Source organism: Sus scrofa, chromosome 12, assembly GCF_054392235.1.
Source record: "Sus scrofa isolate SSC_HxYL_T2T_F1_AM1 chromosome 12, Sscrofa_HxYL_maternal_Yorkshire_Landrace_v2.0, whole genome shotgun sequence".
Taxonomy (NCBI): Eukaryota; Metazoa; Chordata; class Mammalia; order Artiodactyla; family Suidae; genus Sus; species Sus scrofa.
In genome coordinates, this window is record NC_139394.1 from 155,351 (window position 1) to 172,607 (window position 17,257).

General features: G+C 45.0%; 1 protein-coding gene across 13 annotated transcripts in view; it reads right to left on the reverse strand.

Annotated features, from left to right (window-relative positions):
- LOC110255247 (uncharacterized) overlaps window positions 1-11,940 on the reverse strand; it is an 80,737-nt gene extending 68,797 nt beyond the window's left edge. For 12 of the 13 annotated variants that reach the window (XR_014820377.1, XR_014820376.1, XR_014820375.1 and 9 more), the window contains exon 1: window positions 11,649-11,940. Coding sequence is in view for 1 of the 13 variants with exons in the window: in XM_005668569.4 (XP_005668626.3) it covers window positions 7,954-9,063 (1,110 nt within the window). In the remaining 12 variants the exon portion in view is untranslated. Of the gene's footprint in view, window positions 1-6,015; window positions 9,141-11,648 lie in introns of those variants that run through there. The other variant, XM_005668569.4, reaches the window with a different exon arrangement.
- Between the last annotated feature and the right edge of the window lie 5,317 nt (window positions 11,941-17,257).

The following is a 17,257-nucleotide window of genomic DNA, read 5'->3' on the forward strand; positions in this document are numbered from 1 at the left end:
CCAGGCTGCCAATCCACATCCAGTGCTGAAGGGACACCTGTGTCCTCTGCCTGACAGGAGGCCTCTTGGAGCAGAGTCCCAGGTGCCCAGAAAACAACCCCAAACCTCTGGGTGCTTGCTGTGGGTTCCACCCAAAACACCACTCACCCCACCTCTGAGCCTGCACCTGCAGCCTTGGAGCTGCATCTGGGTCCAGAACGTACTCTGGCGCCATCGTGTGGACATCTGCGCTAACAGCCGCTCTCAGGTTTTCCTCTCTCTGGCTCAGCAGCCCCCTGAGCATTGACCTTGGGCGGTGTGCTGGTTGGGTTTCCTTCCTCCAATTTCCTGAAATACCAAGAGGTGTCCTCCCAAGGGGGCTATTTCTCTCTCAAAGACTTTCAGAGCCCTGAGGCCAACCTCCCCCTGCGATTCCTTTCAAACCCTCAGCTCCCGACCCATCAGGCCATGACAGCCTTCTTCCATTTTTAGATACTCCTGCACTTATCTAATTATGAAGATAGTGTGTATACATGGAACTGTTGGTTTTTTCCGTAATTTTCAACTGCTATTCCTTCATTCTTACAGTAAAGCCTTGTTTTTCTTTCTTTAATTCTCTTTTTCTCACTCCCTCCTTTGTTACATTATTGACCCCATCTGAAGCATGCGTGAGTTGTCTGCCCATCAAAGGTTTTCAAGCCACAGAGATTACCAAACCCACCACAGCGAAAAAACAGATCTTTTACCCAGGGGCCAGGAGGGATCTCCGTGAGAGCTTTCTTTATATCATTCTATCAGCCTTAATTCCCTTAATTTAGATCAGGTATTCTGCCACGTGTATAGAGAGACCAAAGGAGACTCCCATAGAAAGTAAAGGACAGTTTCAGGAGACCTCTTGAGAGAAAAATCACAGGGATTCGCACAGCTGCTCACCAAAATATCACCGTTACACCACCTTCCATGCACAACCCATAGGCACTTTATCCGGATCCCAAAGCCAGGTCAGGCTGGGGTTTCCAAATTCCCAGCTCGATCACTGATACCGCCCAACAGAAAAACAAAACCAACAACCCGACTGTAAAAGGGGCAAAAGACCTGCATCGACACTTCCCTAAACCAGACGGAGCAGATGCTCACCGTCACTCGTTAGGAGAGAAATGCAAATAAAAACTACCCTGAGGTACCACCTCACACCTCTCCAAAGGGCCCTCACTTGTGAGTCAACCCATGGCAAATCCCAGAGAGGGTGTGGACAAGAAGGTGCCCTCCTTTAGTGGGGGTGGGCATGTAAACTGGTACAACCACCAGACATCAGGATCGAGGTAAATCCAAAAAATAAATAAAGTACCACTCTATTCCCCACCACTCTCGGGTGTATACCCATTAAAATGTTCTTTTAAAAAAGTCAAATGCACTATTTGCAATAGCCAAAGTATGGAAACAAATGCAATGTCCACCAACAGATCAATGGATTAGGTAGATGTTGTACGTATAAATGATAGAATACTATTCAGCCATAAAATAAGAACAAAAAATGCCATTCGCTGCCACATAGATGGAACGAGAAACGCCCAGACTAAGTGAAATAAGGGCGATACCGAAAGACAAATACCACAGGATACACCATCTCTCTGGAATCTAACAAATGGCACAAATGAACCCCTCTACAGAAAAGAAACTCATGGACTGGAAAGCAGATTTGTGGTTGCCAGATTGGAGAGGGAGTGTGTGGGAAGCCTGGGATTTGGGGGGTAATGGATGCAAACTCTTGTACTTGGAGTGTAAGCAATGAGATCCTGCTGTATACCTCAGGGAACTGTATCTAGTCGCTTTTTTGGAACAAGGTGGAGGACAATGTGACAAGAAAAGATTATGTAGATACACATATGTCTAGTTCGCTTTGCTGTCAAAAAGAAATTGAGCACTATAAAGCAACCATTATTGAAATTAAAAAATTATATAAAAATAAAAACCAAAATTACTGGCTCAGTGTTCTCCAGAGAATGTGTCTTGGTACAGAATCCTGCCTCTCGGGGAAAAAAACAAAACAAAACAAAACAAAAATCATCAAAGCGCCTCCACTGAACCTGTCAAGATTTCTTAGCAATGCGATATCTGACCAGAAGTAATTATCTAGGGTGTATGAATTTATCTATTAACATTTTTATTTATTTTTATGCACTCATTGGTGGATGCAGATACTGTCTGGCCAGGAACTGATTCCACACCACTGCTCTTACAACCCCAGGCTCGTACTTAAAGCCCTCTGCCACCAGAGGCAAGGTGGCAGGTGACCCTTTATGATTGGGTCAATCCCCCAGCTACTCTGTGGGAATGTATATATATGTATGTATGGACTTCTTTATCAATTGGGCTCATTCTTTTCAATACTTATATTTATAAATTTATTTGGGTACCACCTGAGACATTGGCATGTTGTCTGTCCTGGGTTTGATCTCCCAACGCAGCTCTTACCACAGCCACAGCGGTGACAGAGACACTCTTAAGCCAGGCAGCCATGAGGGAACTCCCTGAGAGCTCTCTTGACGAAACCGATCAACCCTGTTGAATCGATCAGACTTGGCTTTGGTCAGGCCTCCATACCCTGGCACTGTACTGATAAGTGACGCTCATCTTGAAAGGCAAGGACATTTCCCTAGGTGTCTGAGCGAAAAAAGCACAGGGATGTCCACCCCAATGCCCCTGAAATCCATCATCCACTCATGAGCACCAGCTTCTATCCAGAAACCTAAACCCTCAATGGGCAGAGGCCTGAAAACTACCAGTTCATGATTTAACACAGATGCTGTGTGGGTCCCGGCACCTGCCTCTGGAGGAACACAAGGCAAAACGATGCCAGTGAAACCCTCAAGCATGCTATACACTCTGCCACCCAGCCAGGCTGCCAATCCCCATCAAATACTGAAGGGACAGCTGTGTCCTCTGCCTGACAGGAGGCATCTTGGAGCAGAGAGTCCCGAGCGCCCAGAAAATGACCCCAAACCTCTGGGTGCTTGCTGTGGGTTCTGCCCCACACACCCTCCACCCCTATTCTGAGCCCGGACCTGCAGCTTTGGAGCCACTCCCCGGTCCAGAAGGTACTCTGCTGCCATCTTGTGGACATCTGCTCTAACAGCAACTTTCAGGCTTTCCTCCTCTCCGGGGCGGGCAGCCCCCTGGGCAGCACTGTCCTTGGGCAATGTGCTGGTTGGATTTCCTTCTTCCAATTTCTTGAAATACCAAGAAGTGCCCTACAAAGTGGGCTCTTTCTCTCTCAAATTCTTTCAGAGCCCTGAGGCCAACCTACCCTCTGCCACTCCATTCACAACCTCAGCGCCCATTCCGTCAAGTCAGGACAGCCTTCTTCCATTCTTCATATATTCATGCACTGGTGCGTTGATCAATAGAAGTGTGTACATAGGTAACTGCTGATATAGTTTCTTAACTTTCAAACTTTTATTCATTCATTCATACATGTCTTGCTTCTTTCATTTCTTTCATTTTTCATTCTTTCTTTCTTTCTTCTGTCTTTCTCACTTTATTGATGTCACCAGAAGTGTGCATGAATTGTCTGCCCATCGAAGGCTTTCACTCAAGCCACGGAGGTTCCCAAACTACCACAGGGACAAAGACAGATCCTTTACCCGGGGAGCAGAAGGGATCTCCATGAGAGTTTTCTTCCTAACTGCCAGCCTTAATTCACCTGACCTGGCTCACATCAGGTCTTCATACCAGGTGGTTAGAGACAATAAAAGAAGCTCAGGTGGAAAGAAAAGAACTGAGTTGCAGAAGACCTCTGAAGAGAACAATCACCAGAATTCGTGTTGGCTGCTCACCAAAATATCACCGTGTTACCACCATTCACAACCTGCAGGCACTTGATCCAGATCCCAAACCCCAGGCCAGGCTGGGCTTTTAAAATTGCTAGCTCAACAACTGATGCAACTCCACAGAAAATAAACCAATAACCCAAACAAAAAATGGGCAAAAGTCCTGAAAAGACATTTCTCCCAACAAGATATACAGATGGCCAACAAGCACATGAAAACATGCTCACCACCACTCAGTAGGTGAGAAACGCAAATCAAAATTACTAGGAGGTACCTCCTAGCACCTGTCCGAATGGCCATCCTTAGCTAAGTCTACAAATATCAAATGCTGGAGAGGTTGTGGGGAAAAGGAAAGTCTACCACACTGTTAGCAAGAATGTAAGTTTGTGTAGCCAATGTAAAAACAGTATGGAATCTCCTCAGAAAACTAAAAATAGCACTGCCAAAAGAAATAAATAGGGAAAGAAAAGGGAAAAAAGGGAGGGAGGAGGAGATCTATCAAAAATAATACTTCACTAAAAATAGAACCACCATATGATCCAGCATTAAATAATGATAAATGGGCCACTTCTCCAAGAAGATAAAACAATCTAAATCTGTATGCACCTAATGATACACTTCAAAATATAGGACATGAAACTGATAGAACTCAAGGGAGAAATACACAAATCCAAGGTCATAGCTGGAGACAATATTCCTTTGTCAGTAACTGACAGACCAAGCAGGCAGGCAGGAAATCAGGAGCGACCCAGCAGCTCTGGATGCTTCAGACTGTAAAAGTTTTAAGAGCTACTGGTAGCCCAGTGTTGCCCCATGTGGAACCTAGTTCTGCAAGAGAAAGGAAATCACTACCCCGAGAGGGTCGGGTGAGAGGGGAAGAGACTGTGGGTCTGGTTCCAGCTGCTCCTGATCCTCACATCGCTGTCTTCAGACACTGTAAGACAATCTGGAGTCTTGTAATAAATGGTTTGCACGAAATCAAGGCCTTAAAACTGTCTCTAATATAAAAATAACTGCACAGCGCCTCCTGTCAGGTTGGTGTGGGTTCTTACACTCATCAAAAAGTAGCCAAATATTTACTCAGAGTCTATTTGCATTAAGTGCTGTGCTGGACACTGTAGGGGCACAAAGAGTATCACAGCCCATCTACTTGAAGAGCAAAGTTCTGGAGCAAAAGCTGACATCCACCAAACAGGGGAAGCTAGGTTAGGAGCTGCAGACCACTCACTCAAGAACTTAAGCAGCAAACAGGAAAGAAAGCGGTGCTCAAAAAAGGCAGTGAGTTTAGGAGTTGCCATCGTGCCTCAGTGGTAACGATCCTGACTGGTATCCAAGAGGATAGATGTTCAATCCCTGGCCTTGCTCAGCAGGTTAAGGATCCGGCGTTGCCATGAGCTTGTTGTAGGTCACAGATGAAGCTTGTATCTCATACTGCTGTAGCTGTAGTGTAGTCCAGCAGCTACAGCTCTGATTCAACCCCTAGCCTGGGAACTTCCACATGTCACAGGTGGGGCCCTAAAAAGAAAAAAATAATAAATAAAGAGGCAGTAAGCTCAAAGGGAAATTTTATGGATTCATGTCAATTGTATGTCAACAATGAGTAATGACAACATACCCTTGAGACAAGGCAGGATACTGGGAATGGAAGAGCTGACATTCTGGGTCTAGACTGGAAGACAGAATTCAACAGGCAGGCAGACAGGGTCCAAACAAAACCAGCTAATGAGTCATTCTTACGTGACAGGCACGGTGCTGAATTCCTCAAAATCATCACTTCATGTAATACAACCCTGTCAGGTAGATATTATTCTGCTTGTGTCAATCAGGAAAATGAAGAAAATCAGCAGCATGAGCCATCTGTAGATGCTAGAGTTGAGTCTCTGACTTCAGGGCCCAAGCTCTTAACCACTGTGCTTTATTCCCACTGACTTCTATCTCATGTGCACGCCATGCCAAAGGGCAGAAACATACAGCCAAGGTGTGCATGGACATATCTAGCCCAAGGAGCTCCTACGACCTCAAAGACTTTCCAGGAAAAAAATGTATTCAATTGGATTGTGGAAGTGATAACTAGGAAGGCATACCGTTAACTCAAAATGTGTTTACTGAGCAGTAACCTGGGCCAATCAGTCTACTGGAGACTAGAGAACCAAAGATGAAAGCGTCAAAGTCTAGTAAGACAAACACCAAGCTCTAACACCATGTGAGAAGTTCTGTAACAGTGGTGTATTTAGTGCTAGTAAATCACAAACAAGGGTGAAAACTACAGCAACAAAAAACTCACCAGGAGGAATCATGTTGAAAACGTCAATAAGCAGCTGAAGGCCAGAGAGTAGCTAAAAACCTAACAGCAATAGCTGGTTAATAACCCAAGGCTGAGACCAGGTGGCCAATGAAATTCACATCTGTTAAGAATGGAAAGTAAACAGCAGGAACTAGACATAAAGTGACCAGAAAGTAAGACTGAAGTGGAACTAACAAATACCAAATGAGGAGGCCAAGAAGAAAATGTCAAAGTCATTCGAAGCAGACATCCGAAGTACAAAATAGGTCAGCCCAATGAGTGTGGGTAGCAACTGCCCTAACAGTGAGTCTAAAAGCATAACTATTTTGCAGCTAGCAAAGGATCCAGTTCCACTCGCAGAGGCTTCGCTCAGCTCGGTCTGAGGAACAGTGGCAGTTTTTGGTGCCACCTCTTGAGTGAGTGGACCAGGGCATAGAGTTGATGGATTACCAGTGATATAAAGCCACTCTGAGTTATAGAATACAGGAATGGGAAGCCAGATCCCAGATTTGATCTTCGGACCCAGTCTAACAAGAGCCCAAGTCAGCTATATTGATGGTGAGTTAAGAAATAATATAAGGAGTTCCCATTGTGGCTCAGTGGTTACAAACCTGACTAGTATCCATGAAGATGCAGGTTATATCCCTGGCTCTCTCAGTTGATTAAGGATCCGGTGTTGCTGTGAGCTGCAGCCTGGGTTGCAGACATGGCTCAGATTTGGCATTGCTGTGGCTCTGAAGCAGGCATTGGAGCAGGCCGGCACTTGCAGCTCCAATTGGGCCCCTAGCCTGGGAATTTCTATATGTCATAGGAGCGGCCCTAAAAAGAAAATAGTACAAAAACCAAATTTCTCCATCTCTCTGACCAACACATGAACGAGGGCAGCGGTAAATATAAGTGGGTAATAAGGTCAAACTTGAATGGAAAGAAGGGTATGAAAAATATGGTGGATTCCAGATGGGAAAAATGCAGCCAGCCATAAGATTTGCTTTGGAATCTTGAAAGACTAATGAGCATTTCTGAAGTTTGAATCTTTTAGATGAACACACTGACTTAGGTAGATACATAAACCAAATTATCAATATAGAATGCCTCCCAGAGACACTGTATTATTTTGTTATTCATATTTAATCTCAGCCTAGTATCTGGGGCAGAGCAAAGAACTGAGAAATATGGCTAAATATATTAATGATTCACATAGCTGTTTAAACAACCATAGGGTGAAGAATCCCAGAAATGAAAGATAAATCAGGACCTGAGCAACTTGGTTAAGAACTCTTGATAACAAAAGCAGCCTTCATCTTGGCTGTCTTAAAAAATGGCCTGGGTTCTACAGAAAACGTCCAAGAAGATGGAGAACCAACCGCACAGCCCTAGGGTAGATGTTAAGAAAACTGGTATAATCCATTAAAATTGCTACTTTCAATGCTTTGGTATGGGAAACTTAAATATAAAATACTATGGAGTTCCTTTCATGGCTCAGAGGTTAACAAACCCGACTAGGATCCATGAGGATGTGGGTTCCATCCCTGGCCTCACTCAGTGGGTTAAGGATCCAGCATTGCCTTGAGCTGTGATGCAGGTTGCAGACATGGCTCAGATCCCATGTTGCTGTGGCTGTGGTGTAGGCTGGCAGCTGTAGCTTTGATTTGACCCTGCCCTGGGAACTTCCGTATGCTGCGGATGCTGCCCTAAAAAGCAAAATATATACAATATTACGTTTTACTCTACCCCAGGAGTAAAACATCCCTAGAGAGTCTAACTGTAAACAAAAGAGTGAGTGGCATGGTAAGAGACATACAGCCAAAAACTAAGAGTGGAACATGAAAGGATGAAGCAGTCCACAAAGCTCTCGTATCCTCAGGATGACTCTGAAGTGTGCAGCTGCTGATGTCTGATCAGGATTGAACTGTTACCAAATGCTTTTCCACACTGGTCACATTTAAAAGGTTTCTCTCCAGTATGAAGTCTCTGATGGTGAATAAGATGAGTGCTCTGGCTGAAGGCTTTCCCACATTCATTACATTCATAAGGTTTCTCTCCAGTATGAATTTGGTGATGTTTAGTAAGGGATGAGTTTTCAGGGAAGCCCTTCCCACATTCACTGCATGTATAGGGTTTCTCTCCAGTGTGAATCCTCTGGTGTTGTGTAAAGATTAAGTGGGCACTGAATGCTTTTCCACATTCATTACATTCATAGGGCTTTCCCCCAGTATGAGTTCTCTGGTGTTGGGTAAGGTGCATACTTCGTCTGAATGCCTTCCCACAATCATTACATTCATAGGGTTTCACTCCAGTGTGAATTCTCTGATGTTGAATAAAGGATGAGCAGTCACTGTAGGCTTTCCCACATTCATTACATTTATAAGGTTTCTCCCCAGTATGAATTCTCTGATGTTGAACAAGAGATGAATTTACAGTGAATGCTCTTCCACAAACTTTACATTTATAGGGGTTTTCTCCAGTATGAGTTCTCTGATGTTCAGTAAGAGATGAACTCTGGATAAATGTTTTTCCACAGTCATCACATTTATAAGGTTTTTCACCAGTATGAATTCTCTCATGACGAAAAAAGTTTGGACGGTCACTGAAATATTTTCCACATTCACTACAATTGTAAGTTTTCTTTTTAGAAGTTATGTGACTTTTAATTGGAGAAAAGTTCCATTTGACACTTTTCCCAAATGGATCAACTATATGGAGTTTCTCTTCTGAGTGAGTAACATGCTGTGGAGTAAGTTTAGATCTTTGATCAAAAGTTCTTTCAAATTCCTTAAAAATATGCCCATTTTTCTCAAGTGCTATTTCCTCGTGGGCAACAATAATTTGCTGAAAACCAGTCATTTGGGTAAGAGAGTCTCTCGAAATCTTGCCCAGAGAGTTATCCTTTTGCTTTTCTACCTTGGCCTCACATTCACAGCTTTCCTCAAATAAACATCCTCTGGGCACATCCCTTCTGAGCCCTTCCATGATGACTATGATGGGGCTGCTCACTCTAAAGTACAATCTCCTGGTCTTCTCTCTGGTATCTGCTCTGATCTTCAAATCTAAGGGGAATAAAAAATTATAAAAACATATTTTCTGTGTTGGGATTAGGGGAACTGCACTCAGGAGAAAGGAAATAACCTCACTAAAATTAGGATGCATAAGAACAGTCTTGTAATCTGTGAAGATAATGAACCAGTGGAGCAGTGTGAAGTGGTAGGAAAGAGGTTGACCCAAGAGGCAATGCCACAAAGATTCTGAAAGCTTAAAAAAAAATTTTTTTTACAGATATACAAGTTTAACCTTCTCATTTAAATATAAATAAGTTTAGAACTAGAGAGGTTATGTGATGAACCTAAAGATTAATAACTAGGGAGGTTATTAATGAGATGGTCAGAAACAGAACTAAAGCTTTGTCCACTATACTACCACAGTGATCTGGAAACTAGACAGAGCTTAAATGAGAGAATGGGCAGGTACCTGGTCAAAAGCCAAGTAACAACAGAGCCACACAGCAGTACTAGAAAATGAGCCACAAGAAGAAATGGCAGTGACAGCACATGGAGAGAAGCCACTGAGGAGCTACAAACAGCACCTGAAAAAGCAATATAGAATGCAGTAATAGTTGAGAAGGTGCAAATCTGAACAGAACAGCAGAGCCTAAGGCATTAAGGAGATCTCCTTGGACAACATTTTAGATTCCTCTCCTCCTAAACATTCACATACAGAATCATCCCTCATCTGAGTAAGTGTCTCAAGAGACCCTCAATATCTCACAGTATCTCCACAATTCTTTCCTTGGCCAAGACTAATTTTAGAAACTGAGAATCCTGCTCATGGGAAAATATGAAACAAAATCAAAACTGTCATCACAGGAGTTTCCATCGTGGCACAGTGGTTAACGAATCTGACTAGGAACCATGAGGTTGCAGGTTCGGTCCCTGCCCTTGCTCAGTGGGTTGACAATGTGGCATTGCTGTGAGCTGTGGTGTAGGTTGCAGACGCGGCTCGGATCCCGCGTTGCTGTGGCTCTGGCATAGGCTGGTGGCTACAGCTCCGATTCGACCCCTAGCCTGGGAATCTCCATATGCCACGGGAGCGGCCCAAGAAATAGCAAAAAAACAAAAACAAAACAAAAAAAAAAACAAAAAAACTGTCATCACAAATATTTTGCAAATTTCAAAGTATTAGGACTATCAATAATATAATCAACATAATCCGAGTCGCCCAGATGTCTTTGTGTTGAAGGACAAAGACTTACAGTCCTCCAAACAATAGAAGAGACGAGTTGCAACGCGAGAGGGAAAGGACACTTACAGAGACGCAGAAAGAGGTGTCATCACACTGGCTGGAAACGGAAGGGCAGTGTGAAGGGCGATCCAAGATCACAGTAAACTTTTGGGTAGAATCATTAACTAGAGCAAGAGCATTTTGATAAGTGAGTAGGGCCCTGTGGGGCTCCAGGGCACAGAAAGCCTTTCTGTGTCCCCCATTTCTTGTTTTTAGGAAATGGACTTCATTCAGCCTCCATGGCCTTCCCTGAGTTCTAAGGGACAGGTTCAGACAGCTGCTGATCAGGGGAGGGAGCAGATCCAAAGACAAGGGAGGAACAGTCAAGCCTTGAGGCAGAAGGGTGTACACACGATCCTTAAGGGATACACATAATGACACAGGCACCATATACAGTTAAGAGAAAAGTTATATTCCTTACGCTTCCTTTAGAAATGAATGCTTGAAAACTAAAGAGCTTGGAGCCCTTCCTTGTGTTTCTCCCTCATTTGATTGTAACCCAAATACAATCATCTGTGAGCTAAAGATTAGGCATCCTGAGCATGACTGCCTATGGATTAAAGATTATTAGCACGTGATGTCTTTCAGGAATTATCCTAGTTTGTTCTAATCTCTGATCAATATGCCCTTTTCGCAAGTACTGTTATTCTAGGCAATGACCAGAAGACCACCACCAAGATCAGGCCAACATCTCCTGACACCAGCTTGGATGACTAAGATTCCCCAAAAGAAAGAAGAATGCATGTCTGCCCCAACCCTGATTCTTATCTGAAACTCTGTTTTTACTTTAGACTATAAAACGCCCCACAATTCTTCCCCAGAGGAGGGCACAGTCTTTAAAGCATTAGCCTGCTGTGGCCTCCCTTACCTGGTAAAGCAATAAAAGCTATTTTTTCCCCTTCACTCAAAACTCTGTCTCCGTGTTTCTCTCGGCGCGGGTCGACATTTTCACCAATCATAAACATGGGAGATACCCTGGTACAAAGGCAGGCAAGGAACCGTTCCTCTTTCCTTTTCTACCAAATTGAACCCTCTGAGAATCGCAAATAAGTGGTCACCTAAATTGTGGAAGCCAATACCTTGTTTCCTTAATTAAATAAAGATGTGCGTGCTCAAAAAACTTTCAGCAAGTCTTAAGAAAGTAGATCTTGAAAAGTGTAATTATAGCGTAGGGATGAATGCAAGTCCTTCACAAATCCTCCAAAAAAAAAAAAAAAAAAAAAACAGCTCTTTCAGGACAAATTTGGGGTCTCCAACCAAACATCTTGGCAAAGACTCACCGTCCACGGGTCGCAGGCTGCAGTCCTGAGATTAAAATTAGGCACTGAGCTGCGGCCCAGCACCGAAACTGGCTCTGTCCAAACGTCCCTTTAAGCAATGCCCTCCTTGAAATTCCTTTCTTCTTCCACCCCTGCTCTTCTTGTGCGCCCTGGGCGCTGGCCTCCGCGGGCTCAGGGAGCCCCAGAGCCCAGCGCCCGCTTCTCCCGGCCGGAGAGGGGGCAGGATGGCTGGGGCCCAGGCTGCGCTGGCCCGGGGCGCCGGCTGCAACCAGCCTGAGAGGCAGAAGTTGCCCCGGACGAACTGCGACTCCCAGAATGCCTCGGGACGCGCCGCTTCCGCTTTCCGTCTCTAGGATTTCCCTTTTCCCAGAAGTCCCCGGAACCTCGCCCTCTGGTAGCCAATCAGGACCGCGCACCGAATCTCCATGGTAGCCGCCCACGCCTGCTCCCTCCCACTGTGCTGGTGGTGGACGCTGCAGCTTGTGTCAGGTTAGGGTAGCTTCCGAGCTAGCGCTACCGCTTCTGGACACTGGCGCGCGCGGTGCAGCCGCCTCCCGGCACAGGCCAGGAGCAGAAAGAACGGTATAAAAATGTTACAGACGGTAGAGGACGCTGTGGTCCTTTGGATGCTTGTTTCTAACAAATTGTAAAAAGATATGTATGACACAGTCGGGAACAATGGAACGAAGAGATGGGTATTAGACATTAAGAAATTATTATGAGTGGCATTTCTCAACAAACACTTCAGAAGCCGCCAGCCAGAGGTTGGCTATGTTCGTTTTTAGTCTGCCAAGAGGTCAGGCAGCCTGGATTGCGAAGGGAAGATGGGGAGCGGGGCAGACCCACGAGGGACTGCAGCCCCTGAGAACAATCCAGCCCTTGTCTTGGGGTCACTGCAGCGGTGACAGTGGGGAGACCTATCTTGTTTATTTTCTTATTTTCTCTCTCTGGCCAGGCATGCAAAGGGCATGATAGAACCCTACTGTAACTGCAAATATTTCTGAAACCTTGTTCATTATGCAAAACTTGGAAAATACAGAAAAGTACATATAGAAAAAAACCACGGAGTTTCTGCTGCGGCACAGTGGGTTGAGAATCCACAGTGGGTTGAGAATCCACGGAGTTTCTGCTGCGGCACAGTGGGTTGGGTCGCTGTGGAGGTGCGGGTTCCATCCACAGCCCTGGGCAGTGGGTTAAAGAATCCTGCGTTGCCGCAACTGCAGCTCCACTTCAATCCCTGGCCAGGAAACGTCCATATGCTGCCGTCGAGGCCATAAAAAAAAAGAAAAGAAAAGACAGACTAGAAGGAACTACACTAAACTATTAACAGTGGCTATTTTTGTCTTCAGGGATTATAGGCTTTAAAAAATTTTTTATCCTATGTTTCTCCATATTTCCCAAAATTCCCACCATGAATTAGAATTACCACTTTATCACACAAAGGTTTTAAATACATGTTTTGCAATTTATAGGCAGGTTACATGATAAGAATTATATCAACTCACAAAAGGTAAGCATAGGGCATAGAAGCAGACAGCACCTCAGAGCGGATCACACATCATATATAGCAAAACTGGCATAAGGTGCAGCATGGGGAGAACGTGCCATCAGTGACACTATCAAGATGAAAAAAATGGAAGAGTGCAGTGCAGAGTCAAGGCTATGGCACTTCACCGGTAAGAAAAAGAGCCTCGGACAGTACCCTGAAACGCGGTAGTGCTCAAGAAATATTTGTTGAATAAAAAGGACAAAAGGTAATTCCAAATACTTTCTTAATGATTAATATTTAATGGTCCCTTACTATATATAATATGGGTAAAATATTCACCAATTTGTGTGTTTGTACTATATATATAATACAAACACAAGGATTGTATACATATAATACAAACACGAATCAGTGAGTATTTAACCTATATATTTATTTATATATATATATTATATTTTTTTTCCAAAATTGAAGGCAATTCATGAAAAGCAATAAAAAAATATAATAGGATGGGACGGGTTAGCTTATCTTTTTTCTTTTTTTTTTTTTTTTTAGGGCCGCACATGCGGAATATGGAAGTTTCCAGGCTAGGGGTCGAGTCAGAGCAGCAGCTACCAGCCTAGGCCACAGCTCACGGCAACACTGGATACTTAACCCTCTGAGTGAGGCCAGGGATTGAACCCGCATCCTCATGGGTACTAGTTGGGTTCATCACTGCTTAGCCACAATAGGAACTCCCTACCATATCATTTTTAATCCTTGTCAAATAAAGAAAACAAAAAGTGATATAAAAGAGCTTATAAGAACAGGAGTTTATTTCTCATAGTCCTGGAGGCTGGGAATTCCAAGGCAGAGGTACCTCAATTTCAGTGCCCTCAGGCTTCTAGGTCTATAACCGAGCAGGGCCCTGGGGGCTCCTGAGCACAAAAGCTTTTCTGTGTCCCCCATTTCTTGCTTTTAGGAAATGGACTTCATTCAGCCTCCATGGCCTTCCCTGAGTTCTAAGGGGCAGGTTCAGACAGTTGCTGATCAGGGAAGGGAGGGGAGGCAGAGACCCGGGAGGAGCCATCAAGAAACAACAGTGCAGCCTTGGGGTAGGATCCTGGTTCCCTCTCAGGGGATCCACATAATGACACAGGCACCTTATCCACCTAGGAGAAAAGTCATATTCCTCATGCTTCTTTTAGAAATGAATGCTTTAAAAGGGAACAGCTTAGAGTCCTTCCTTGTCCTTCTCCCTGGCTTGATTGTACCCTAAACACAATCACCTATAAGCTAAAAATTAGGCGCCCTGAGCACAGTTGCCTGTGGGTTAAAGATCTTAGCACATGCCATTTTTCAGGAACTTTCCTAGTTTGTTCTACTCTCTGATCGATAGGCCTTTTCAGGAGTTCCCACTGTGGCGCAGTGGTTAACGAATCCGACTAGGAACCATGAGATTGCAGGTTCAACCCCTCGCCTTGCTCAGTAGGTTAAGGATCCGGCGTTGCCGTGAGCTGTGGTGTAGGTCACAGACGCAGCCCGGATCCTGCGTTGCTGTGTCTCTGGCGTAGGCCGGCGGCTACAGCTCCGATTTGACCCCTAGCCTGGGAACCTCCATATGCCACGGGAGCGACCCTAGAAATGGCAAAAAGTCAAAAACAAAACAAAACAAAAAGTAGGCCCTTTTCACAAGTACAGTTATTCGAGGCAATGACCCGGAAGACCACCGCCGCGATCAGGCCAAGATCCCCTGACGTCAGCTTTGATGACTAAGATTCCCCAAAGAAAGAGGAATGCCAGTTTGTCCCAATCCTGATTCCTATCTGAAAAGCCGTTTTTCTCCTTTTTACGACAAAACTCCTGGCAGTTTTTCCCAATGGAGGGCGCGGTCTTTAAGGCATTAGCCTGCTGTGGCCTCCTTTGCCTGGCAAAGCAATCAAAGCTGTCTTTTCCTCCTTCCAAAACTCTGTATCTGCATTTCCATTAGGTGCCTGAAGACAGAGGCCAAGTTTGGGCAACAGGGCTACCTGCCACTCAACATCTTCCCTCCAAATCTGTGACCAGTACCGAGCTCGAATACTCCCCCCACGCCTGCCCCTCCGAGGTTTCCCACCTCCGCAGAGGACGGCTTCATCCCTTCAGTTGTTCAGGCCCCAACCCTGCATCCCTTCTCACCTGGGTTGTTGCGGAAGCTGCACTCTGGCCCTTCGGTCAGCCAGAGGGATCAGCTAACACCCAATCGACCCGTTCCCCACCCGTTCCCACAGCGCTTGCGCCCTGCAGAGGCCCCCTCCAACCCACCTCCTCTGACCTCCTCCCAACACTCACCCTCAGCTGCCCCCCGTGAGCCCCTTGGGCTCTGACCCCTGGACGAGCTGCATCTTCAAGGCTCGCAGTGCTGTTTCCTCTGCCTGGGAGACCTTTTCCACGGACAGCCACACGGCTCACTTCTCACGTTCAGGTCTTTGCACAAATGTTCCTTTCTCAGGGGAAGCTCCAGAGTCTAGGCTGTGCCTGGCACATAGCAGGTGCTCGGTAAACTTTGGTTGAAGGAATGAATCTGTGATTGGGGCCAAGGAGACCTCTATCCTCAGAGGAACCGAGTTTGAACCTCCTCATTATCACCTATGGCCACACAGGGCACTGCCCATTAACAAACCATAATAATAAAAACAAAAAAAACACTTGGCCAATTCAGTCAGTGAAGACGGCACTTTGCTGTTTTCATTTGTGTTTTTCTAGTTAAGAATGAGCTGAGCATATTTTCACGCGTTTGCAGCTTATTCATTTAGAAAACAAAGGGCTGCTGATTATTTCCCATGTCCTTTATCAAAGATTTGATCCTGTCATTCGCCGTTTCTTTCTGATATAAACGCTCAACATAGGAAGGGTATTAAATCTTTCTTTCTGATACACGTGTTACAAATAATTTTCCAAGTTTTATTTTGGCTTTTAATTTTATGCACGATGTTTTTAATGAATAAATGTATTTCTTAAGAATGCCTGCCAAAACTACATTTTTTTAAATTTATTTTTGCTATTTCTTTGGGCCGCTCCTGAGGCATATGGAGGTTCCCAGGCTAGGGGTTGAATCGGAGCTGTAGCCACTGGCCTACACCAGAGCCACAGCAACGCGGGATCCGAGCCGCGTCTGCAACCTACACCACAGCTCACGGCAACGCCGGATCGTTAACCCACTGAGCAAGGGCAGGGACCAAACCCGCAACCTCATGGTTCCTAGTCAGATTCGTTAACCTCTGCGCCACGACGGGAACCCCCAAAACTACATTTTTCTTTATGGTGTCTGACTTTTTTTCTCCTCCAAGGGCAGAGAAATATTCACTAATTGTTTTCTGAAATAATGTCACAGTTTCATTTTTTGTATTTAAATTTTATTCCAGTTGGGAGTACATTGTGGTGAATGTCCTGTTTGAGGCAAGCTTATAAGTTGATTCTTGCCTCAAAAGGCTAAGTGTAGTAGACTGCAAAAAATATATGGGCACCAATTGTTGGAAATCCTGTCACATGCCTTTTTGCCTCCTCGCTCATGAAGAGATGGGGGTCCATTTTTTCACTCCTGCATCTGCGTTTGGCCGTGAGCCTGCTTCAGCCAGTGAGATACTGCACATGTGTTTGTGCATTGGGACTTGATCTCTCTTTGAAGACTAGCTGCCATTTGAAGGAACCAGAGCCAAACTGCTGCATGCTCGAGGAACTTGCATTAACCAGGTGCATGCTTGCTGATCATGCATCAACCTCCTGTGTGCTAGAATAACTTGCATCCACCTGCTGCATGCTGGAGAACATGCCACCAACCAAGATACTCAGTAAGCTTAGGTGAAACCAGCAAAATTACTGTCCTATTGGAGTTCCCTGGTAGCTCAGCTGGTTAAGGGTCCGGCATTGTCACTGCTGTGGTGTGGGTTCTTCCTGGGAACTTCCTCATGTGGTGGGCAGAGCCAAAAAAATTACTGTCCTGTTGAGCCAGCCCGAATTGTCCACACACAGAATCATGAGCAAACAAAGGATTGCCATAAGCCACTATGCCTTGGAGTGGCTTGTTAGGGAGCAAAAGCTAAACTAGCAAAAGCACTTATCCCAACACTGTTTATAAAGTCATCTGCCCTTCCATGGATTT